General features: G+C 36.0%; 2 protein-coding genes across 2 annotated transcripts in view; both read left to right on the forward strand.

The window, feature by feature from the left end:
• Positions 1-26,846, forward strand: part of LOC121755480 (40S ribosomal protein S9-2) — a 458,258-nt gene that overhangs the window by 403 nt on the left and 431,009 nt on the right. The window contains exon 2 of the mRNA XM_042150775.1: positions 279-660. Coding sequence (XP_042006709.1) covers positions 279-660 — 382 coding nt within the window. The remainder of the gene's footprint in view (positions 1-278; positions 661-26,846) is intronic.
• Positions 11,256-22,612, forward strand: LOC121755475 (serine/threonine-protein phosphatase PP2A-2 catalytic subunit-like). The gene is made up of 6 exons (XM_042150768.1): positions 11,256-11,830; positions 12,737-12,851; positions 20,686-20,794; positions 20,883-20,960; positions 21,334-21,525; positions 21,604-22,612. The coding sequence occupies exons 1-6, from the start codon at positions 11,578-11,580 to the stop codon at positions 21,775-21,777; spliced, it is 921 nt and encodes a 306-aa protein (XP_042006702.1). The 5' UTR covers positions 11,256-11,577; the 3' UTR covers positions 21,778-22,612.

Here is a 26,846-nt window from a genome sequence, read left to right on the forward strand (position 1 = left end):
TGTAGTTAAATTATCTCAATAGTTGCTAAACTGTAGGATCAAACTCAGTATTTTATGCCTTCACCTGATTTTACATTTTCTTTCATTCTTTCATGCGTGTAAGTTTTAGTACTCAGTTAATCCGTGTTAATTGGGATATATTCTGAGCGTCAATGAAATTCAATATCGACTTGTTGTATTTAGAAGAGCATTGATATAATTAATGTAGTTATATTATGGAAAAGAAGTAGACAGTGAATAAGATTATGCAAAAATTTATTACCATGACCCTGTAACAGATGGTAAGACATTTAAGAAGCCTCGTCGTCCTTATGAGAAGGAGAGACTTGATGCTGAGTTAAAGCTTGTTGGAGAGTATGGCCTGAGGTGCAAAAGGGAGCTATGGAGGGTTCAGTATGCTTTGAGTCGTATTAGGAACAATGCTAGAAATCTTTTGACCCTTGATGAAAAGGATCCCCGTCGTATTTTCGAGGGTGAGGCCCTACTGAGGAGGATGAACAGGTATGGCCTACTGGATGAGAGCCAGAACAAGCTCGATTATGTCCTGTCCCTCACTGTGGAGAACTTTCTTGAGCGCCGTCTCCAAACTTTAGTCTTCAAGGCAGGCATGGCCAAGTCTATTCACCATGCTAGAGTGCTGATTAGGCAAAGGCACATCAGGTATTAACTATCTATATTCTTGTGTTTTAAATTGGTCTCAGTGCTGCTGTTATTTTCGTAATTAAACTTGTGTCCCTTTGCTTCAACTAACATTTGTTTGCAACCTGCCAGTGAACTAGGCTGTAGTTTATGCAATTTCATTTGACCTTTACATGGTACATGTTTTGATGTATTGGATTGTAGCTGGTGGTAGTTGAGTATACCTGCAAAAGTTAAATTACTAAAAGTTCATTAGCTATATCCTGAGTGTCATGAATTAAGAATTAAAGTGGAACGAAATATATATCTCCGTATAATGAGTTATTTATACCACACAAATATAGATTTATGAGGGCGGGAGAGTTTGAATTTCTGGTGAATACCATTAGATATAATTGTGAAGCTGAGACATCATATACGATACTTCACTCATAATGGTTCTTGACTACGTACTCCTATTCATTATAGCTTGATGTAAGGTTGTAAGATCCATCCGGATCCGTCTTTTCGTGCTTACAACCTCCATAACACCGAAGAAGATTATTAATACAAGAAACAAGAAGACGATAAGGAAAACTAACCCAACAAGATCACCAAGTGATAGTATTTCCTTGGGATAGGTTGTCACACCTCAACCCCTCTGACGTATGCACTTACTATAAACAAATCCCTTATCATAAAAGCAATTAATACACGGGTCTAATTCATAGAACCCCCATATTATATAAGTTCAAGCCAACACTTACCCGATACATATTTTAAAATATCCTATAACGTAGTGGAACCCTCTCACCACTCTATGTACTATACATTTATCTACATGCAAAAAGATGAGGAGGAGAAGGTTGCCAATATGCGTCAGCCGCCGAACCTGATAACGCGTGGGGTTCCTATGACCCACGTCAGTCAAAACATTACTACTATCTTATTCCTGAAAAAAATTAGTGGTTTATATGAGCCACAACTCAGTATATATAAATTTCCACCTTTAATCTCACATGATACAAACATCAAGCATATTCTTTTATCAATACACATAATTTAAGACAAACCATTCCATATTCATATGCATATGCCACTCTATTCAGTTTATTGTTCTGTAACAGTCAAGCCTGGTATCTACCCGGGATTTCCAATATGATTGACCCGTAGGTCCCATTATGATTTGACCCGAAGGTCCTACTGTAATTGGACCCGAAGGTCCCAATATGTTTGACCCGAAGGTCCCAATATGATTGACCCGAAGGTCCCACTGTGATTTGACCCGAAGGTCCCAATATGATTTCAGATCCAGGGCAAAACCGTCACAGATCATCTTTAATTCAATGATTCACATAATCGGTATAATAAACATATCATTTGCACCAATAACATATCCACATCATATTCCATAAAATTATCCAACATATCTAAAAAAACATGTCCATTTCAGCAATCAAATATTCATAATCATATCAATTTCATACCATATAATCCAATAAATCACTCCAATTCAGCATATAACAATCAACCACATAACACATGTAAAACTAAAAGTGTGATTTATACACACCTGTTTAAGATAGACAATCTGGCCGAGCACTTGTTCCTGTTTCTTGATCTATAGCCCTTGATCCTATGTATATAACAAAATATACATTATTTTAATATCCCTTTCAACTTAAATCCTAATTTACTAAGAACCTACTTATTTATCAGCTAGATAATATGTACAACATTATGCGTATAGTAATAATTAAGCTTTTAACTTATGTCATTTAATATACTTTATGTATATACCCCATAATTATTCATCATATATATATACATAACCAGGTATGGAGGTCATATATATATATATATATATATATATTTTAAACTTTCAGGAAAATCATTAGTTACTTAGATTTGATGACTAAATTCAAATTTTAGTTATTCTTCATTACTGGATAACCCATGTATATAGCATAAGCCACGACATATGGTATTAAATAATTGTTGATAACAATTGCTAACTGGACTTGCTTAAATTAAGAATATACCTTCCTATAGTTGATTCATTGAATGTCAATATATACATATATATATATGTATAATATGCTAGAAAAGCTTTCAAATAAATACATAATATGCTAGAAAAGTACATAACTTAGTTAATCCTCTGCATTTGCCTTTTAAACTCGAAAAGTCTAAAGTGTAGGAGCTCTCTCTTTCTCTACTTGGTTTAACTTCTTCTGAATCCTTTTTTTTCATTTTTTAATATATTTTTACTTTAAAATAAAATAACCGCCTTACTATGAAGCTTAGGTTACACTTGATATAAAAGTGACACGTATCTATTACCAAACTTATCTCATAAACTAGACTAGTATAAAGAATTATTTTCTTTTCTTTTCCTATCCTCCCTACGTATTACTTTAAATCCCATGCACACACATAAAACTATATTGTACTAAAATATAACTAAATAGTGTATATATATACACACATAACTGACTATTTGTACATATGTAATACGTATATATAATATGCAAGTGACTTTAATTAAGTTATTCATCTAACTTTGTAATTATGTTTAGCCTATATAATAAATAATTTTATTTATTACTACTGAAGTGAAAAAAAAGATTCTTATGATACCCTGATAAGGCTAATTTCATGCATAGGTCTAGGGGATAAATTCGTGAATTTGCTGGGTCTAATACATGTTTTAAGCCAGGTGTATAGAAGAAATTCGCCAGGTCCAGGAAAAGAAGGAGGCAATCACACGCCCGAGGAAACTGGCGAATAAGTGAACGTTGTGAAAGAAATTGCAAGACGGAGTAAATCTCATAACTGAAGGGTAGAATGGTGATTTCTAAGAAGGTTCTAGAAGATTATGCCCGTGTCTATAAAAGGAAGGATGCATGCATTCTGGAGGGACCTTCTCGGTGGAGGCCTCACTAACAGTCTGCAGCTAGTTCACTTTTCTATACACTTGGGTTCTTAGAGGGAAATTCAGGGGTTTCGCACTTGGGTTCACCTTTAGCTTTCATACATTTGTTGTTGGGTTGTAACACCGTCCTGTTGAGGGCGAAGAAACAAGCTCCACTCTACTGCTTTCGTATTTCGTATTTCACCGAGCTTCGCTGTTCGAAGCTCGGCCTTCCGATTTCGCTGAATATTTCTGTGTTTAATGCAAGTTTCATTTTCTATTATGACGTTGGTGTTGATTTCTGATTTGGTTGTCGAGATTTTCTAGAGTTTGCGTTAGTTTGCCTGTGTTGGATCCGTTTCGCAATTGTTTTATGAACTTATGCAGGTTAATGGTTGAATCTGGGTGATCGGAGTTTGCTGGTGGTTGAATCGGAGATTTAAGTTTGGTATTGTTGCTAAGTTGTGTGCGATTGCTGGAAATTGGAGTTGATCGGAGTAGATCTGTTAGATCGGAAGTTATGGGGTAGAATCTAGTTGTTGTTGGTTTCGGATTGCTTGGATCCGAAGTGGATTAAGCGTTCGACGTGAAATCTGAGCAGAGCTGGTTTATTTTGATGCCTAGTCTTTGAGTTTTCATTTCGCTTCGTCTAGTATATGTAGATCTGCGTTATTTCCGGCTTGTCGTAAGTTTTCGACGACCAAACTTTTACATTATGTTTGAATCTGGGTATGTGCTCTGTTTACTTCATCTTCGTGTTTAAATCCGGTGAAGAAAAGCATGCCGAAGTTAGTTATTTTCTCAGTCAGTTATTTGCAGCTTTTCTGCCGTACTCGCTATTTCTGGGTCATGGTCCCCACTGTTGGTTGGTCTCTGTCTAGCTAAATTAGGTAGCCGTTTACACGGTCTAGGAAGTAAGCTTAATATACCGAAGTCTTGATGATGTTTGATCTCAGCATGTTTACAGCTTTCTAGGTCTAGCGTTTATATTTCCTGCCTAGGTCTAGTAGTAGTTATACCTCAACCATGTTTGCGTGGCAGCAGCCGCTTAGTCAAGAGTCTCTAAATGCTCTCTTACATGTCCATCTTCGTGGGATCGACCCCTGCTTCTCTATACTAATTTATAGTATTCGGGTTGAGGGATCTTTGAAGGGGAGTTTTGTGTGTACAACGACAGAGTATTCTGAGTTACATTGAGTTCCTAGACCAAGTGATCTAGTGGATTCATAGGACTTGGTGTCTCGACCTCACAACATATAAACACATGCTACTCTAAACTCTCGCGACTTCAAATGGCGCCGTTGCCGGGGATGGATGGCGTATTTTGTGATTGTTTTTAGAGATTTTTGGCGTACATAGTTTTGATTTATTTTTCTTTTCTTTTCAGTGTATGAGCAGAGGCTCGCGGACTGGATTCTTGAGTAACTCATCTAGGTGGAGGGACGATAGATTTATTTGGCAGATCAAAGATACAGCATCCATGGTCACCACCAGATCAGGGTTATCTACGGGAGATCCATTTCCGTTCGGTTCGGAAAGTGAAGAGGATTGGAGTTCATCCGGAAGGGAGGATCCCAAGTCACCAACAGAGTCGGAAACAGAGTCAGAAACAAAGGAAGTAGTCATGGCGCAAGTAGTAGATCCAGATCCAGAGATCAGTTCGTTAACCGCCCATTTAGATGGAGAACCAGCTCAAGCTATAGTGATGAATCCACGCCAGAGGACTATTGAGATCAAGACAAACGTACTCGGCATCTTGCCAACGTTCTCTGGGCGTAGAAATGAGTGACCATACGAGTTCTTAAATGAATTCAGTAAGTTGTGTGGTATTCAGAAGAGGCCGAATGATGCAACAGAGGAGGATTATCGCCTACGTGCAATTCCGTTTTCCTTGAAGGGGGAAGCCAACAAGTGGTTATTGAGGTTGCCCCCGGATTCTATCCGCACATGGAGGGATTTCAAGTTAGAATTCTTAGATTATTTCTTCCCATCCAACAAGACGAATGCACTGAAAAAAGAAATATTAGAGTGTAAGCAGGATTACGACGAATCTTTGAGTCAGTATTGGTCGAGATTCAAGGGGTTGTTGGATGCATGCCCGAATCACCGAATGATAGAGGCAGGTATATTGGGTAGTGGTGATCATTATCTAGAGGTGCTAGGATTGCTATTATGTTGAAACGTGCGCGAGGAGAGTCTCGTTTGATAACATCCACAAGAGGAGCTCGAAACAAGGTTTTATTATTCGGAACCTAGCTAGTTGTAGTTTAATTACTCTATGAATAATAAATAAGAGTTTCTTGCTAAGTCCACTCTTGGAGAATAAAATATGTTAATTAATTAAGTCCATAGCAGACAATAATTAATTAATGGATGTTTCTATCTTAAGCACGGGAAATAAATTGAACGCGAATAAAGGAAACCCGGAATACTTGTAATTTCAGATTTGGAAAGGCAGTGCAATATTACTTCTGTAGTGGCTGCTTGTAATATTCCAATATAAGCTTATATTAAATTGTGGGTTCAATTTAATTAGTAAAAAGCTAATTGAGTGAGGCCTGATCCAAATTCTTCCTTAGATCCCTAACTGGGCCCAATATGTGACTTATATAAATAGGAGAATAAAGGAGACAGAAAACACACATTTTTCCACTCACAAATTTTCGTCCACTCCTTTGAGAGAGAGAAATCGAAAATTGCCTTCCTCCGTGAGCCGAGTTCTGTCTTCGTTATTCAAGTCCTAATACATTGGTGAGATTTGCCCACACAAATATCGGCGTATAGTCCGGGACACCAGTCAGAAGATCTGAGGTCTTGTATTGAAGATCTTCACGTGGAGACGGAGCGAGCCATCATCGATTCTTGATTGAATCAATAAGGTAAATTGGCTAATTCCGTAGTAAGCATGTTTTAGGGATTTTATATGCTAAAGCATATTTTAATTCAAGTTATGAGCATGATACATGTGAAAATTGCGCGAATAGAATTTGTCTAAATAATCTGCTAAATAGATCAAATTCATGTGATCGGATATTGAACGCACGCTTCCGCTGCCAACCCCTTCAGATATCAAATCTAGATTTTATAAAATAATCTTAAACTGATTAATCATGTTTTCTATTAGTCATTAGATTGCATTTCTGGATTTATACGAATTTTTATTTGGATCACCTCCCGATATTTATATATAAATTCTGCATTCACACACATATGTACATAGTGGCAGACACAGGACGAGGAGGTGAGGGGCTTAAGCCCTTCCAAACCTTTTTTTAATAAATATAAAATTTTTAAAATTTTAAAAAAGTATCTTCGGTTCTTCCCAAATTAATATCTTTGGGGTTTAATGGAAAAGAGATTTAGTGGAAAGGATGGGTTGAAAAATAAAATTACGGAGAAAACTTATTGGAACAATGGCCGCCACATAGAGTTAATTGGGATGATGAAGAAGATGAAATAATAAAACCTTTTAAACTTAAATAAATATAATAATAATAGTAGAAAAAGTCAATTCCGTACTCCCTGCTTAAATTGTTTCTAAATTTGACATTAACGTTTTTATTGAAACGAGAATTACAACTTGTAATTAGTAAGGTGATGTCAATTATTTCCTTTTCTTTTGTCATTTTCTCCATTTTCTTAAAAATAAAATTTTTAAAAATAATATGAATTTTAATACACAACTAGTCTAAAAAAAGAGGAAGTTAAAAAATAATAAAATTAATATTAAGAGATTGTGGGGTCTATTTCCTGAATAGAGAGTTTATATTTTTAGGAAACAAACTAAAAGAAATAATTTTTTTTTAGGAAATGAAGGGAGTAGTTTACAAAATCACCGTGTATTAGATAATCATGCATTTTTATGTATTAAATAGCTTTAGCAAAATAAACACAACTAGAACTTGAATTGTATTATTCTTTTTGTTAAACTTGTGTTGGATTAATTTTATATATTAGATATTTATGCATTTTTATAATTTTTACTCCATTCGTCTCAAGGTAGTTGAGGTATTTTTTTGGGCACATGATTTAAGAAATTGATGTATTAAAGGTTAACGTGGAGAGAATAAAATAAGATAGGGAATAAAGTAAGATAGATGTAGAGAATAAAGTATGAAAGATGACGGGTTTTAATGAAAAATTAATAAAGTAATAGAGAAAGAGAAAAAATAGGTAAAGTAAAAAAGATAGAAAAAAAGTAGATAAAAATATAAGAAAGAAACTTTCCATTTTTAGAAATGGGACTAGTGGATATCCAAAAATGAATAAATGAGATTATTTTTCATGGACGAAAGGGAGTATGAAAAATTTTAGTGAATCCCTTGCCAAATTTTATTTCTGCGTCCGCTGCAGGTGGCCATGTTTCGAAAATGTCATGCCTTTTGAAGTTTACATATCAACATTACAAGACAGGATACATGGTAAATTTATTCTAATAAAGGCGTGTTTTGAAAATGTCATGCCTTTTCAAGTTTACATATAAACGTTACAAGGCAGGATACAGGTCAATTTATTCTAATCAGGTATTTAAAATTAGGTTACGTCATAAGACATGTAAACACAGAACAGTATATATATGTATGCATTCTACACTGCTTGATAATTAAAAATTTAATTGACTATTATTATTACAAACATCGAAGTCATAATAGATTATCATTAGATTTGTACCTTGATTTTTTTGTTTTTTTTAAGATAGCCAACTACTCTGGTTGTTACAGCACTTTTGTTGCATTTTTATTTGTTAGAGAAATATTAGTGTTCACACAGTAGAAATGAAACTAATATGCACGTAGGGTTGTGATCAATTGATATTTTTTAGCCTAATTGAGAATTGCGATGCATTATTAGCCACTCATTTTTATTAAATGAATGGTCCAAAATTTGTCACATGGAAAATAGTTTTAGAATAATTAATTATGAAAGGGCAGAAAGGTAATTTCATGGTACATTTTATTCAATAAATATTTTTTTTAATTTTAATTTTAAAAAAAATATTTTATTTATTTTATTTATTTTTTTAATTTTTTTTTGTCATCTACATATACAATTCATGTCAACTACACACATATAATATCAACTAGATATACAATTCATGTAAACTACACACATATAATGTCAACTATAAGTTGTTAACATTTGATGTGCAGACTATTGATGATAATACCCATGAGTTGACATAATCTACTTGCAGTTGATATTTCAAAATTGTTGTGAATGAGTGGTTGAAAATGTATCTCAATTCTCAATTAAGCTAAAAATCTGAACCTAACATGACATCAAAAACTAATATGCTGGGAGTTAGTACCTGTGTAAGAAAAGTTACAGTAGACATGAAAAGTTAATCATTTGAAATAATAATCGATTCTATGTATAACTCTCATTTTAGTTTCTAGCTGCTAGTGTCTCATCTGTGCTATACACGATACATTGTATTTCACTATGATTAGGGAGACTAATTCTCTTGATTAAATTTTTAGGTATAATTAGAGTAAATGCCAAAATTGGTCCTGAACATATATCCATTTTACGATTTTGGTCCTAAACATTATCTTTTGGATTTTTTGGTCCTGCACATATGGACATTTGATCATTTTGGTCCTCCGTCAATATTTCCGTTAAAAACTAACGGTCAACATTATCTTTTGGATTTTTTGGTCCTGCACATATGGACATTTGATCATTTTGGTCCTGCACATATGGAATTTTGATCATTTTGGTCCTCCGTCAACATTTTCGTTAAAAACTAACGGTCAACGGCCGATTTTTGACTAAAACAATGGGTTGGGTCGGGTCGTGTTTGGGTCGGGTTTTGGTTATACGTTAAGAAAAAAATAATATTTTCTTAAAATCTAAGCATAATATTTTCGTTAAAATCTAAGCATAATATTCTTAAAAAATTAATTAATATTTTTTAATTAATAAAATTAAAGTATAGTATTTTTAATTAATTTTTTCATGAATTTGAAGAAAATATTATGCTTAGATTTTATTAAAAATAATTTTTTAATTATTTAATTTTATTATATAGATTTAATATTAATATACTTTAATTTTATTATTTTGATTAAAAAATGATTATTTTAATTTGGTAATTTTTTATTTTATTGTGTAATATCATGTTTAAATCGTATAATAACATCATGTTTTAGTCGTTATAATATTTTTAATCAACAAAAATAACTAAAAATTAAAGTTTTATAATTTTTTAATTAATAAAAAATAATTATTTTTTTCTTAACGTGTAACCCAAACCCGACCCAAACACGACCCGACCCAACCCATTGTTTTAGTCAAAAATCGGTCGTTGACCGTTAGTTTTTAACGAAAATGTTGACGGAGGACCAAAATGATCAAAATTCCATATGTGCAGGACCAAAATGATCAAATATCCATATGTGCAGGACCAAAAAATCCAAAAGATAATGTTGACCGTTAGTTTTTAACGAAAATGTTGACGGGGGACCAAAATGATCAAATTTCCATATGTGCAGGACCAAAATGATCAAATGTCCATATGTGCAGGACCAAAAAATCCAAAAGATAATGTTTAGGACCAAAATCGTAAAATGGCTATATGTTCAGGACCAATTTTGGCCTTTACTCGTATAATTAACCTCTTGGTCTGATTTTTCTTTTCAACTATTACTATCAGACAACTAAGTAACTTAGAGTTAGCCCAACTCAACTAATCAAATCCATTCTTCATTAATAAAAGGAGCTCATGCCATCAAATAGGAGGCCCGAGCATCCTCTTTTTCATCCATAAAAAGTGGCCCAAATAATTTAATTACAGGTGGCCCAAAAAGAGCCCAATATCAATTATATAAACCATAATTGCACAAAGGAGAGCGGCACATCCTTCCTTCTTCCCTCCTCTATGAGTAAATGCTCCCCTTTCATTCTTACATTCACATTTTGTCTCCAGTTAAATACACTAAATCAATACATCTCGTACCAACTAAGAAATGTATCATCTTAGTCGTGACGGAGGGAGTATAAAAAATAGTGGATTGAAAAAACTACTGGAATATGGGGTCCACTTTTTTATATTAATTTTATAATAAAATATGAGTGAAGTGGGTTAGTGGAATGTGATACCTACTTACCATTTATAATAAAAATAAAATTTAACTCTTGGAACGGACTAATAAAATATGAATCTTATTGTGAGACGGATGAAGTAATATATTGTCACGAGAGTAAAACATGTTATTAAGAAAGTAATACTCCTTTCATCACATTCAAAGACTGTGGATAATATTAGTGTAATGTTTAGGGACTAAGAGCATTTCTAAGAGAGGAAATAAATAGATAGGTAAAGAGAAATAGAGAGGAAATAACTAATGGTAATAAATATTTGAGAATGTATTATACATTTTTTTCCAGACAAAAGATTAACATGATAATTTTATTTATATATATATATATATATATTTTAAATTTACCTCTTTTCCTTGAAATTCTTTATTTTTAAAAAAAAGTATATTCACCTTTTTGAAAAATTAAATTTAGTTCTCTCTATATTAAAATTATCTTTTCTTGGAATTACTAAGGTGGCAAATATAAAAATTTCCTACTATTGAATAGGCCTAATTTGTTCATAAGCTCAATAAAATAAATAGCCCGGCCCATTATATCGAGCTCACTAGCTTCGATCATATGCCGAATGTCCAGCCCAATCGTTTTGGAACGGAGGCGAGAAATTTCTAATTTCCTTTCATTTCGCATTCCAACATTTCGTCTCTGTCTTCACACACAAACACACAACACACGGAGATCTCCATTCAAATGTATATTTACAGTTCCTATTTGTAGAAAAAAAATTCCAATTAATTTATCAGCTTTTCTGTAATCACAGAATGGCGGCGAATTTCAGCTGGAAAAAATCATGAGGGGAAGGAGCTTGTGATTGTTTTTCTTAGCAATCTCCGATTCTAGATCTCCGTCGATTCGTCGGCGGAAATAATTTTCTGTTGCGTTCTTGGATTCAAGGACTTTTAGATCGGTATTTAGGCAGCTAATAGATTTTGTTTGAGGCGAAAATGCCGGGGCATGGGAATCTGGATAGGCAAATAGAGCAATTGATGGAGTGCAAGCCGCTATCGGAGGCGGAGGTGAAGATTTTGTGCGATCAGGCGCGGGCGATTCTGGTGGAGGAGTGGAATGTGCAGCCAGTGAAATGCCCCGTCACTGTGTGCGGCGATATCCACGGACAATTTTACGATCTGATCGAGCTGTTCCGGATTGGCGGCGATGCTCCTGATACGAATTATCTCTTTATGGGGGACTACGTAGGTGAGTTTTTTTGTCGAATTTATTGAGGCATGTTTCTTAATTTAAAGTAGCTGTTTCGAGTCATCTTTTGCTGTTACTCGTTTTAATTATTGAATTGTAAGGCGAGGATGTCTGAATTGGTTCATAGCTGAATTTGTGTATACGTCTCGTTTAATCTATAGGAAATTTCCAGTAGAAGATGATCCTATACTATATTCATCTTGTGTAGCTTGATGCAAAATGTAATTATATGGAGCTGATTCCTAGCTAAATATTCTGTTGTCATAGCTTGTGAAGATTGGAGATTACTTATTGAGCTTTCTGATGTGCTGGCGAGCTGTATTTTTCTCTGAATTGATCCCTGGGATTTAACTATGTAGATTATAGATATAGTAAATTACTAGTACTAAGCATGGCGTTTGATATCTTGGAGCAAACTATTTCTGATGCGGTGGAATTGTTTCATTGCAGTCAATTTGCGGAAATGGCAGGGTTGTGTTTTTGTTCCTACTTCCAAGCCAATTCCATTATGCACTGTTTCAATTATGGCTGGTGTCACTATACCTAATTGTATTGATTTTGTTGTGGTTTTTGTAATGTAAGGCAAAGGCTTGCGTTGGAAAGTTGACCTGTAATTGAGGAAGTTTATTTTCAGAAATGTTTATAGAGTATTTATTCCTGATGACGTTTACATTACATGAATATAACATGAATAGACATGTTGCGTATTTGTGGAGATGGGATAGTTTTTCATACATATAGCGGAGGATTTCTTCTTTGCCTTTTATTTTTGTTTTCTTTTTTGAAGTTTGTTACTTGTGATTTTTTTTGTTATACTCTCTATGTATGCACCTGCCTTACTAAATGGTATGCTTTATGTGATCTTCACTGTGATAGCATTTGATTAACAAAATGTGCATACTGCAGACCGTGGGTACTATTCTGTGGAGACGGTCACACTCTTAGTAGCCTTGAAAGTTCGTTATAGAGATCGAATCACAATCCTCAGAGGAAACCATGAAAGTCGGCAAATCACTCAAGTGTACGGCATCTATCTAATTCCTTTATGAACTTCTGATTAAATTTCTTTTAATTGATCTCCAGTTCCAAATTAATATATGCAAATTTTACAGCTCATGAAGAATATTATATTTCCGTATCCTCCTATCTGGGACTTTGTAGTATAAAGCGGTAAATGACATCCAAATGTGAACTTCAAAAAATAAGAATGCCCTTGGATGATTTTGTTTAAAATAATGATGTTTACAGGTGTACGAATAGGATCATAATTTTTTGTTTAGTGAATCTTTCTAACCATGCTTGGTATGAATGCTCCATTTGGCAAGATATGGTTACACGGTTGTTCAATTTTATACAATGTTATCAATCTCGTATGGTGGCTTATGGCGGTTCGCCTAAAAACCGCTACATGGATATAGCGGATATGGCGGTCAATAATTAAATAAATAAAATAATACTTATATATTTATATATAATTCAAAAGTTAGAAAAAGTTAGAAAATAATAAAAATATACTCCCTCCGTACCACAAAGTTTGTCCCAGTTTGACTCGGCGGGGATTTTAAGAAATTGTTTGACTTTGTATTAAATGGAGGTGTGTAGTGGAATAAGGGTCCCACATTGAGGAGAGTGGGGGTGTATTTAATGTCTATTTTTTGATAGATTCTAAGTGAGACAAACTTTGTGGGACGGACGAAAATGGTATAATGGGACAAACTTTGTGGTACGGAGGGAGTAACATCTAAAACTCTTAAAAAAATTAATAATACATAAAATCCAACTCTAACCTCCATGTTTCTTGCATAATGCCCCATTCCTAAATGCAGTACACACACAATGTTATCAAATGACAGATATGACGGTGCTATGGCTGCGCCATGGTGCTATGGCGTTTCCACCACCGAACGTCATGCCATAGCGCCATGGCGCCGCCATATCCGCTATTTGATAACATTGATTTTATATGCGTCTTAGATCAGTATAGTTAGTCCCTAGTGATGTTCTTGCTCCAAAGGGACAGTGCCAAGGTGATTCTATTTATATCTGTGTGTTATTGTAGATTCTACGTGAATAAGATGCTCTAAGATCTGATGTATAACTCTCTTAGAATATTGTCGTGATTTGCTGTATAAAATACCAATGTTATTAAAAATCGGCCATGGCGCCGCCGTGGCGCCATTGCGTGGCGGGTTTTGGAAAAAACGCCATCGCCACGAGCTGCCACAAAACTTTTTTATGGCGACCGCCATTTGCCGCCATGAGTGAGGCGCCATGGCGGTGCCATGGCAGTTATGGCGTCACTTTTGGTTGGGCTGCCCCAAACCTTAGCCCAATTACCAAATAACACAGCCCAAATGATTTTTAACCCTTAACCCGGCCCAAATAATGAAATAAAATGCCAATTAAGTCAAAATCTTGGGTTTTTTTCATAGTATCTCTTTCCCTCACAAACAAACCCAACCTGCTGCGCCCCCAGTCCCACTGCCCTAGTCACGTCGCCGCCGCCCGCCGCCGACTGCCGCCGGTCCGTCTAGAGCAGCCCACTGCCCAGATTTTGAAGGTAACCGAAATTGTATCAGTGATAGAGTTTTTGATGGAGATTCACTTGATTGGGATACTGTCTACGAGTCGTCGGGGATTGGAGAGCCTATCACATATACTAGGTCTAAGAAAAGAAAAGAAGCTTCTCCATCATCAAGTTCTAGGAAAGCCTCAAGAACCACAACCACATCTAGAAAAGGGAAAGGCCAATTAGGGAAAGGCAGATTGGCGACAGTGGTTGAAGAAAGAGAGCTTGTTGATGAAGAATTGGAAGATGAAGAAGTTGGGGATGAAGAAGAAGGATCTACTTCGTTGGAGGACGATGATATCGATGAGGATGAGGATAACTATCTTGTGGAGGATGACTATGTTGGGGATGGTGATGATTGAGGATGGTTTTAATTTAGATTTGATATGTATTATGAATTTGTGATGATGACTTTATATTTTGATTGTTGAACTAAGACTTATTATGGTAGGCATATTATATAATTGCTTATGACTTTATGCTTTATTTATTGTTTTAATAGTTGATAACTTGATATATTACAATTTTTTATTATTTTCTAATTTTTTGAATTTATATATACATATATTACTAATATTTTTGTTGGAGTATAATCTCACAATCACCGTTGGATGCAGCAAGCTAAAATCAATGTCATTCTCAACAGCTGCAGATTTGTTAGAGGTTGAGCTCGTTCAAGATTTTATTGAGCTCGGCATTTTATTGAGCTCGGCATTTTATTGAGCTCGGCATCATGCAGCACTTCGGCATGTTGATGCAAACCAAGAAACGGGAAGTAGCCGTTGGAACAGTTATAACTGGTTTGTTAACTAACATCTCAAGAGAGCCGTTGGAGGATGAAGGGACTGATATAAAGCAGACGAAGGCTGCATCTGGAAAAGTTAATCAGCTACTTCGATATTCAAGAAAAGAGTCTCCAAACTATCACTTGATTAGTTCTTGGTTTAGAATTAGATTAGAGGTGTTGAGTTCTTGGAGAGAGTTCTTGAGTAATTGTAAATCTCTGCATATTTCTCAATATACTGAATCATATTGCCTTTGGCCGTGGACGTAGATCTTACGATCGAACCACGTAAAACTCTAGTGTTCTTTCTTTTTCCGCATGGTTGTTGTTATCATCGATCTTTTGCATACTTTCATAACAAGTGGCGCCGTCTGTGGGAAACGCAATCGGAGTTGATATCGATGGCGACGACGAGGTTCGAAGCGGAGAAATTCTCGGGGAAGAATGACTTTGGTCTGTGGCAGATCAAGATGAAGGCTCTGTTGATCCAGCAAGGGCTCGATGAAGCGATCGAGCCAATTGATCCGAAGGGGAAAGAAAAAGAAGATCTCGATGAGAAGAGCGTGAGGAAGAAGGCTGAGATTGCCAAGAAAGCCCATAGCGCCATTATTCTCAATCTCACGGACAAGGTGTTGCGCGAGGTTGCGAAGGAAACCACGGCGCATGGGGTATGGACGAAGCTCGAAGCGCTGTACATGACCAAGTCGCTTGCTAATCGCCTATACATGAAGCAGCGCCTCTTTTCATACAAGATTCTTGAAGACCGACCCTTCGCAGAGCAGATTGATGATTTCAGCAAGAATCTGGATGATTTGGAGAATGTAGATGGCCCCATGAAGAATGAAGACAAGGCCATCTTGCTCTTGAATGCTCTTCCCAAAACATTCCAGCATCTTAAAGATGCAATGCTGTTTGGCCGGAATGCAGAATCTGGCATCACATATGAAGAAGTTCAGTGTGCTCTTCGATCAAAGGAGCTGGAAAAGAACTCTTCGACGACAAATGAAGGAAGTGGCAGTCAAGCCTTGAATGTAAAGGCTTTCAAAGGCAAGAAAAAGAAATTCAATCAGAATCAAAAGCCTAAGTATCAGAAGCAAAATGAGGAGAAGCGAAGCTGTCATTACTGCAAGAAACCTGGGCATCTCAAAAGGGATTGCTACTCGTGGATAAGGAAGCAAAACGAAGAGAAGGCTACCCAAAATCAGGCTGATCTTGCAGAAGACACAGATCCACCCCAGATCATGAATGTGGTGAGTGGTGGGATAGAGAGTTCTTGGATAATGGACTCCGGGTGCAGCTTCCATATTTGTTCCAACAAAGCTTGGTTTGAAAACTTTTCTGAGGCAACCGGGTCAGTAATGTTGGGGAATGATCAGATGTGCTACATCAAAGGCATTGGAGATATCAGATTGAGAGCTCATGATGGATCAACAAAACTGCTTACTCAAGTCAGGTACATTCCTGAGATTAAGAGGAATTTGATTTCACTTGGCATGCTTGAATCTAGAGGTTTCAGGTTTTCTTCTGAGAAAGGCTATATGAATGTCTCACTTAATGGAAAAATCTTGCTGATTGCTGAGAGAAGAAACAGTTTATACTATCTAGTAGCAGAAACTGTTGTTGCTTCAGTGAATCTTGCAGAGGACTCTGATATGAGTCTGTGGCACAAGAGGCTCGGCCATCTTGGAGAAAGTGGGATGAGAGAACTGATCCAGAAAGGGGTCATTCCGGCTGGAAGTGATCAGAGGTTCAAGGAATGTGAACACTGTGCTCTGGGAAAGAGCAAGAAGCTACCATACAAGGCTGGTAAACACACCTCCAAATTACCTCTTGACTATGCGCATTGTGATTTATGGGGTCCAGCTCAGCCTGCTTCTATGGGAGGAGGCAGGTATTTCATGTCGATAATAGATGATTATAGCAGAAAAGTCTGGATATACATCCTAAAGCAGAAGTCACAAGCATTTGAAAAATTCAGAGAATGGTGCACAGAGATGAAGCTGAAGAAATCCACCACTCTCAAGTGCTTGAGGACTGATAACGGGCTGGAGTTCTTATCTGAAGATTTTGAGTCTTTCTGCAAATCAAATGGGATACAAAGGCATAGGACAGTCCCGGCTAATCCGCAACAAAACGGAGTTGCTGAAAGAATGAACCGAACACTCCTCGATAGAGTCAGATGCATGCTTTTATCATCAGGCTTGCCAAAGATGTTCTGGGGGGAGGCAGTGTGTACTGCTGCGGTGCTAATTAACAGTTCTCCATCATCAGCTATAGGAAATGAAATCCCAGATGTCAGATGGTATGGTGGAGATAGAGAGTACAATCAGTTCAAGGTGTTCGGTTGTAGAGCATATGCCCACTGCAAGCAGGGAAAGCTTGATGCAAGGGCTCAGAAATGTGTGATGGTTGGGTACCAACATGGAGTAAAAGGGTACAGGTTGTGGTGCACTGAAGAGGGGAACAAGAAGATAATTGTGAGCCGAGATGTGGTCTTCCATGAGCATCATATGCCATTCTTGAAGACTGAGGATCAGATGGGTGAAAGAGTATCTATTGATCAAGAAGTTCAGCATGGCCAGCCACCACCTAGTGATCCAGATGATCAGAATGGAGGTGGAGCTTCAAGTTCCCATAAAGCTTCAAGTCCACAGCAACCCCAGCAACGAGATCAGATTGATGATGATCAGAGATCACATATTATAGCCAGGGACAGAAACAGAAGAGAGATCAGAAAGCCAGCCAGGTTCAGTGATTATGAGATGAGTTTTTTTGCTCTCTGTGTTGCTGAGGTATTGGAGTGCTTAGAGCCATCCACCTATGCTGAAGCTATGTCGAGTAAGGAAAAGGAGAAATGGCTTGCAGCTATGAGAGAAGAGATCCAGTCACTACTCAAAAACCATACTTGGATTTTGGTGAAGAATCCAGGGACCCAAAAGCTTATTAGCTGCAAATGGATCTTCAAGATGAAGATTGAAGTTGGTGAAGTTGAGAGTGTCAGATTTAAGGCACGGCTTGTTGCTAGAGGATTCACTCAAGAAGAGGGGATTGATTATAATGATGTGTTCTCTCCGGTTGTAAAACACAGTTCCATCAGGATATTGCTTGCTCTTGTTGCAAAGTATGATTGGGAGTTACACCAACTCGATGTCAAGACAGCCTTCTTGCATGGTGAACTTGAAGAAACAATATATATGCATCAACCCGAGGGGTTCATGGAGGCTGGGAATGAAGACAAAGTGTGTTTGCTCAAGAGAAGTTTGTATGGATTGAAGCAAAGTAGTAGGCAGTGGTATCTCAAGTTTGATGAGCATATGATGAGTATTGGTTTCAGAAAATCGCAGTATGATAGCTGTGTTTACATCAGAGAAAGGAATGGTGTACCAATTGCTTTTCTACTTTTGTATGTTGATGATATGCTTGTGGCAGGAGCAGATCTGGGAGTGATTGAGAGAATCAAGGCTGAACTGGAATCCAAGTTTGAAATGAAGGATCTTGGAAATGCAAGGAGAATCCTTGGCATGGATATACTGAGGGATAGGCCAAAGAGAGAGCTCAGGTTGTTGCAGAGGAATTACATCCAGAGAGTTTTGAAGAAATTTCAGGCTGATGACTTCAAACCTGTCTCTACACCATTGGCTGCTCACTTTAAGTTGAGCATGGATCAGAAACCAAAGAATGACTCAGAGAGGAAAGAGCTGAGCAAGATACCTTATGCAAACATCATAGGAAGCATAATGTACACAATGCTATGCACAAGACCAGATTTGGCTCAGGCTATAAGTGTTACTAGCCGATTTATGTCAGACCATGGGAGAGAGCATTGGATAGCATTGAAGTGGTTGCTCAGATACTTGAAGGGTGCTTCAGATTATGGTCTGTTGTACAAGGCAGATTGTAAGGATCAAGGTGGAGCACTGGTGGGGTTTTGCGATTCTGATTATGCATCAAATAGAGATAATAGGAGATCTCAAACTGGATATGTGTTCACCCTAAATGGCACTGCTATAAGCTGGAAATCTGGATTACAACATGTGGTTGCTTTATCTACTACGGAAGCTGAGTACATGGCAATGACAGAGGCTGTGAAAGAAGCAATATGGCTGAAGGGAATCCTAGAAGATTTTGGGGAGAAGCAAGACACAGTGGAGATAAACTGTGACAGCAGCAGCGCCTTATGCCTTGCCAAACACCAAGTGTTTCACGAAAGAAGTAAGCACATAGATGTGCGGATGCACTTCATAAGGGATGAAATACAGAGAGGTGAAGTCAAGATGGTGAAAATATCTACTGAGCATAATGCGGCTGATATGTTGACAAAGCCGTTGCCAGCCATGAAGTTTAAATACTGCTTGGGGCTGGTGGGACTTGTGGAGTGATGAGTTTGAGGTTTTGTCAGAGGATTATGATTCATTGTTGATTCTGAGATTAAGGTGGAGTTTGTTGGAGTATAATCTCACAATCACCGTTGGATGCAGCAAGCTAAAATCAATGTCATTCTCAACAGCTGCAGATTTGTTAGAGGTTGAGCTCGTTCAAGATTTTATTGAGCTCGGCATTTTATTGAGCTCGGCATCATGCAGCACTTCGGCATGTTGATGCAAACCAAGAAACGGGAAGTAGCCGTTGGAACAGTTATAACTGGTTTGTTAACTAACATCTCAAGAGAGCCGTTGGAGGATGAAGGGACTGATATAAAGCAGACGAAGGCTGCATCTGGAAAAGTTAATCAGCTACTTCGATATTCAAGAAAAGAGTCTCCAAACTATCACTTGATTAGTTCTTGGTTTAGAATTAGATTAGAGGTGTTGAGTTCTTGGAGAGAGTTCTTGAGTAATTGTAAATCTCTGCATATTTCTCAATATACTGAATCATATTGCCTTTGGCCGTGGACGTAGATCTTACGATCGAACCACGTAAAACTCTAGTGTTCTTTCTTTTTCCGCATGGTTGTTGTTATCATCGATCTTTTGCATACTTTCATAACAATTTTATTAATTTATTTATCGATCGCCATATCCCGCCATACTGATACGCCATATCCCTGTGGCGGTTTTTGGGCTCACCGCCGTAAGCCGCCATACGCCATCCATAACATTGTAAAATACTTAGTATACAGATTTCTGGCCTAAAAATTCAAAAAAAGGAAGGATATTTGATTTAAGTCATTGTAGGATTTGTGATGGCCATCTTTTCCAACTGTAGAAATTGTGAAGGATTCTACTGATTGTAAGATATGTGAGTGGATGAAGCCTGTGAAAAAAGTCTGATAGTATATAAATGACAGAATTAGCAATAATTCTTTTCAAAGTGTAGAAAATTGTGAAGGACTCTACTAATTGTTAGATATGTGAGTGGATGAAGTATGTGAAAAAAAATCTGATAGTATAAAATAATTATATGTGACGGAATTAGCAATAATTCAGAATTCAAGCTTTACATTTGTGACTTTTTTAGATTTGGAATGTTCTTGGAACATTACGTACTTTTTTCTTGTGCCAGGTATGGGTTCTATGATGAGTGCTTGAGAAAGTACGGCAATGCCAATGTATGGAAGTCTTTCACTGATCTATTTGATTATTTGCCGTTGACAGCACTTATCGAAAGTCAGGTTTGGCCAACCAAAAAAACACACCTCTGTATTGACTATATCGTGTTTACTGTAAGTTTGTATCTGATGCTTTTTGGTCTTATTGTAGGTCTTTTGTTTGCATGGAGGTCTTTCACCATCACTGGATACCTTGGATAACATTCGAGCTTTAGACCGCATACAGGAGGTGCAAATGAGTTTTTTTTTCCTTCCTTTTTTTTGTTTTCTAAATCAACGAATGCAAAAGCTTTCAAATGTCTCCTTTTTTTGACCTTGCTCTTTTTGTTTTATTACTATTATTTTTTCAATGTGGGTACTATTCTCCAATTTCATAATCATTTGAGTGCAACAGCTCCCATAATCTGATTTGTGTGCTAGTCTCCAAATTTATTATGAGGCTGATGATTGGTAAAAATATTTCAAAACTTAGCAAAATGGAAATTTTGCTTCTTTTCTTGCAATGAACAAAAGGTGGTAGCCTTCCTAAATTTTTTTTCTTCGTATTAAACTATTATTATTTTGTTATCTAGCTAAATGTATTTCATCAATGTCGTTCCTAGGTTCCACATGAAGGACCAATGTGCGACCTTTTATGGTCTGATCCAGATGATCGCTGCGGATGGGGCATATCACCACGTGGGGCTGGCTACACCTTTGGACAGGATATAGCTGCTCAGTTCAACCACACGAATGGCCTCACCCTAATTTCAAGGGCCCACCAGCTTGTGATGGAGGGTTTCAATTGGTGCCAGGTTGGACTCGGGTCAGAATGATCAATCTCTCACGCAAATCATAAGCCTGAACTTATTTGGTTCCTTTCCATGTCGTAGGAAAAGAATGTGGTGACAGTGTTTAGCGCCCCAAACTACTGCTACCGTTGTGGAAACATGGCTGCAATACTAGAAATCGGGGAGAACATGGAGCAGAACTTCCTTCAGTTTGATCCAGCTCCCCAGCAGATTGAGCCTGACACAACCCGCAAAACTCCAGACTACTTCCTGTGAGCTCCGAGGTCAGTCAATATTACGGTGGATGTGTCTTAAGAGGAAAAAGAAAAGTATTGTTATTCGAGGATTACTGTCGACGGCATTCTTTGTTTGGAGTTAGGACCTGCTCCCGAATTCCCGTTTCGTTCTCTCCGTAACTAACCATGGCAGGGAGAATGTTTTGTATATTTTGCCCCAAATCCAACTCAAAGCTGAAAAGCAATTTATATGGTGTTATGTAATTTAAAAAGGCTTTGATAGGATCCACATTTTTAGAAAGATCACAAATAGCATTGAAAATAAACTCATTGCTTGCCTGGAATTAGTTTGTAGCGAAGACAACAACGATTGGAAATGAGATCCCAGTCGAACTTGAGGAAGGTACGAAATTGAGAGGATTGATGGTGGAATGGGTGCCACAAGAGCTAGTTCTAAGGCATAAGTCAGTTGGGGCGTTTTTCACGCACAGTGGATGGAACTCGACTATTGAAAGTATAGTGATTGGGGTCCCGATGCTTTGCTGGCCTAATTTCGCGGATCAGATGGTGAATAGTAGGTTTGTGAGTGAGGGGTGGAAGATAAGATTGGATTGGATGTGAAAGATACTTGTGATAGGCTGTTGATTGAGAGGATGGTTAGAGAGGTGATGGAAGTTAAGAGAGATGAGTTGTTAGAGAAGGATCTTCACACATCAATTTGAACCGATTGATTCAGTTTTTCAAGTCCACCGCATAATGAACATTTTCTTTATCATCTATGTATTACGATTACTTTTTTTGTGTGTGTTATTCGTATGTTGCAATGTTGGCTGATTTATTTTGAGTATGCAATCAAATGACTTTGTTTTTGTTAATGATCATTTCACACACTTCTTACTCTATCTAGTTTGTGGACAAACAAACAGAATACTACTCCATCCGTCCATATGTAGTAGAGACATTTCTTTTAGGAACAGGATTTAAGAAAAGTTGTGTTAATTGAGGTAAGTAAATAAATAATAAAGTAGAAAGGAAAAAGGTAGAGATAATAAAGTAAGAGAGAATAAATTAAAAGAGAAGAAAAGTTGTTTTTTGTCAAAAAAGAAACGACTTAGCTACAGTGGGACAACCCAAAAAGGAATGCGACTTAGTCAGAGGGACGGAGGGAGTATATGATATGAACTATATTGAACACACGAAAACTTCGTGCTTCTTCTAACTCCGTAGTATAGAAGAAAATTGCGAACAACGGAACAACCATCAACCATTTTATTTAAGTTAGCTTTAATTAATAATTAATGTAATAAATTATAAGCTCAATTTCGAATTTTCTTTATTGGTTCTTTCTCATATCGCAAAGGAAAGTCGAACCAATCCTAGGGTTTTAGTATTATAAATGAAGGTCTTAATTTTTATTAATTTTACCATTCAACTAATAACAAACCAGCTTTCATATTTTCGTTCGACTGCATGTCTGGCTTTTTGGCCCTATTGCATGTGCAAAATTTACCTTACAGTCATCGATCGACATGCAATATGGCCGAAAAGCCAGACATGCAGCCTACATTGCGTCTGGAATAACGATCACCCGAATTGCGCATAACAATAAGGTCGCAATCGCAGCGCACGCCCATGATCCCAAATTTCTGTCTTAATTTTCACTTTGGATTCTAATCTATCCGATAATTTTGAGGAATATATAATTATAACATTATTTCTATTTATTACCGATAATAACCTAACTCAATAAGGTCTAACTTGAATCCAATCTATTAAATAAATTTTCAATCCGAACACAAACCTGACCTACTATCTTCAAATCCGAACACGACCCGCACACAACTCAAACCCGTTAAGAACATGATATAATGATTAAATCTTATGTACGTTAAAACATGATACTCCCTTCGTCCTTAAAAAAATAGACTAGTTTTACCATTTCAGATAGTCCCGCTATATCAAGTCTACTTATAGAATGTAGACCCCACAATTTACTAACACTCATTTTACTACTCCCTCTGTCCCTGAAAATTTGTCTCATATTTCCATTTTCACCCGTCCCTAAAATTTGTCACCTTTCACTTTTACCATTTTTGGTAATGGACCCTACATTTCACTAACTCATTCACACTCACATTTTATTATAAAACTAATATATAAAAGTAGCACCCACATTCCACTAACTTTTTTCAACCCACTTTCTATTACATTTCTTAAAACCCGTGCCGGGTCAAATGATGACGAATTTTGGAGGACGGAGGGAATACTTTTTTCTCGCTTCTCTCTTAGTTTATCAATTGCACATTAAAACTCGTGTCGATATTTACAAGTTTGTATATTTTTTTAAGACGGATGAAGTATTATACTATAAATACTCAATCTATACGATTCAAACCTAATATACACGGACTTAATTGTAATGAGTCAACCCGATAAGGACACAAACCTAAGAAGTCGTGTTGACCGAAATCCATCAATTTCATATGTTCGTGTCGGATTTTTGCATCGTATCAAAATATGGCATCCATCTATTTATATGAACTTCTAGGAAATTAACAATTTAGTACCCAACTTAATTGACCTTTTCGAAATCTAAAAAATATGTTGCATATCACTATCATCTAGCTACCCAAAGATTCGATTTCTGAAATACATGTGATTTCACGAGGAATTTAACAATTGATATCACGCAGATTATATTTAAAAAAAGTTCATTGAAAAACAAATTAATGTCACGGAAAAAGGAGATATTAATAAAAACAATTATTTTCACGTTACAGTATAAAATATTGTTGTACATGTAATAAGACTCCCATAAAATTGTGTTTCAGTCTGAAACCCAAATAAGAAATTGAACATGGCGGAAAAAGTGAAAGTGATTTCTTTCATCTCTTGTTTGCGGCACTGATTCAAATTCAATGTCAAGATTAGATCTTAATCCATGGGATATACGAACTATGAAAAGCATACCAAAATTTTATATGAAACTTCGGCCTATCGGTTGTATGTTTATATGAAATTTTATATGAAATTTCGGCCTAAGCCCATGCTCCAAAATTCTTCAAAATATGAATAAAAAAATAATATTATTATATGGGTTAAAATCATAAATTATTATACATGTATACAATACTACATTTGATAAAAGTAGTAAATTTATTGGTGTATAAACATTACTTATTCTTTATATATCTATTTTATAAAAAATAATATTAAATAGTTTAATGATTCTAAATTCTAGTTGTGTCATTTTATTTTATTTTTTTCTGAAATAATATTTATTTGTACAATTTTATTAAATACAAATCAGTCTATTTACACAAAAATACCTATAACTTATCATTTAATGTTTTACTTTTATTGATCTTGACTATGCAAAATGTCTATTTTTCATTATTGTCACAAAATTTAAGAGTCTTCCATATATTAATTATTACATAAAATGGTTCCAATGACATTCAAAATCAAAACAAAAATAATTATGATATAATTTTAAAATAGTTCTAACATCACCAAATTATTTCTCACAGACTTTAACCTTAAAATGGTCTTAGATGTACAACGTTTTTGCAAGTTTGGGTACATAACATTGCAAGTATTAAATACATATGGCGATATGGCATATAAAACTATACTTTGCAAGTTTGGGTACATAAAATACTTTTAGTAGATCCACAAAATATTTGTTGTATCCGAAAAAAAGATTAAAATATGTGGTGGATTTACAATGAAATTATGGAATCATTCTAGTATATTGTTTGTAGTAAAATTATGATAATTTACTAAATGAATATTTTATTTAAATAAACTACTTTATTGTTGAACATTGAGTAGAAACAATTTATTTTTCCAATAGTATAGCACATATTCACAATTAAACATTTTTGCAAGTAAATTAAATTGATGTCAGACAAATTCTTCGAAAATAAGAATATAGAATATAGAAAGACATGAAATTAAAACACTATAAACAATAAAATTAAGGTAATGAATGTTATAAGAAGTGAAAAGCCAAAGGGCTCCCATGATCACATTCCATTACTCACGCCATTTGATGAAGTGTGATGACAATAGGAGTAAAACTAAAATTGAGGAATATGGAGTGTTAATGAGCTTACTATTTAGGGTATTAGTTACTGGTATTTTAGTTTTAAACATTTATGTAAATGAGTTAGAATTATTTGACCTTTCAAATAATAAAAATAATTTTAATTGATATATAAATTTTTAATTAAAATGACAATATTTTAAATTATTTAAAAACTCCCCGTTTATATATGGAGTTATAATTATTTGATCTTTCAAATAATAAAAATAATTTTAATTGATAGATAATGTTTAATTAAAACAACATTATTTTAAATTTTTCCAAAACTACCATTTTATATATGTATTTATAGATATATTTTAAATATCCAACAACAATAATTATTTTATAAAATTATTTGAAACGTAAGAACATTTTTTTGTAAATTACTAAAAATACCAAAATACTGAAAATCCCCAACTTTGTAGCATATGAAATGTAAAATTAATTTAAGATATTGTTTATCAAAAGCTATAATTTAAGATTGCACTGGTGAGACACTTCCTATTAGAGCTTCATTTCATTGCAATATAGTGACCCTATACACTAAAAAATCTAAACCCTAAAACCTAAATCCTAAACCCTTAAAATACACTATTTGACTCATCCAAGCCCCCTAGTTCAAGTGGTTGAGGAGGGTGGCAAGGATACCGCACCATCAAGGAGGTCTTGAGTTCGAATCCTGGATGGCGCAACTTGGGATTAATTTCCCCTGTGGGCCTTTACAAGGCTGGTTGCCTTGGGGCTTGGCAAGCTGATGGGCCTGGAACCTGTCTCGGGTGGCGGCTGTTCACGGGCGTAGACCTGTCTCGGGTGGCGCCGTCTCAGATGGTGGTTGTTCACGGGCGTAGACCCGCCGGAGGTGCCTGGCTGGTTGGCGGCCTGTCTACGAACCACAAGGGGCTGGGGAAGGGCTGTATCTCGAACTCCTAAAAAATATGTATGTCCGGAGGAAAAAAAAAATAAAAAAAATACACTATTTGACCCGTCCAGAGCCTTTGTCCTAGCGGCAAAGAGCTTAG

This window comes from Salvia splendens, chromosome 11 (assembly GCF_004379255.2).
Source record: "Salvia splendens isolate huo1 chromosome 11, SspV2, whole genome shotgun sequence".
Taxonomy (NCBI): domain Eukaryota; kingdom Viridiplantae; phylum Streptophyta; class Magnoliopsida; order Lamiales; family Lamiaceae; genus Salvia; species Salvia splendens.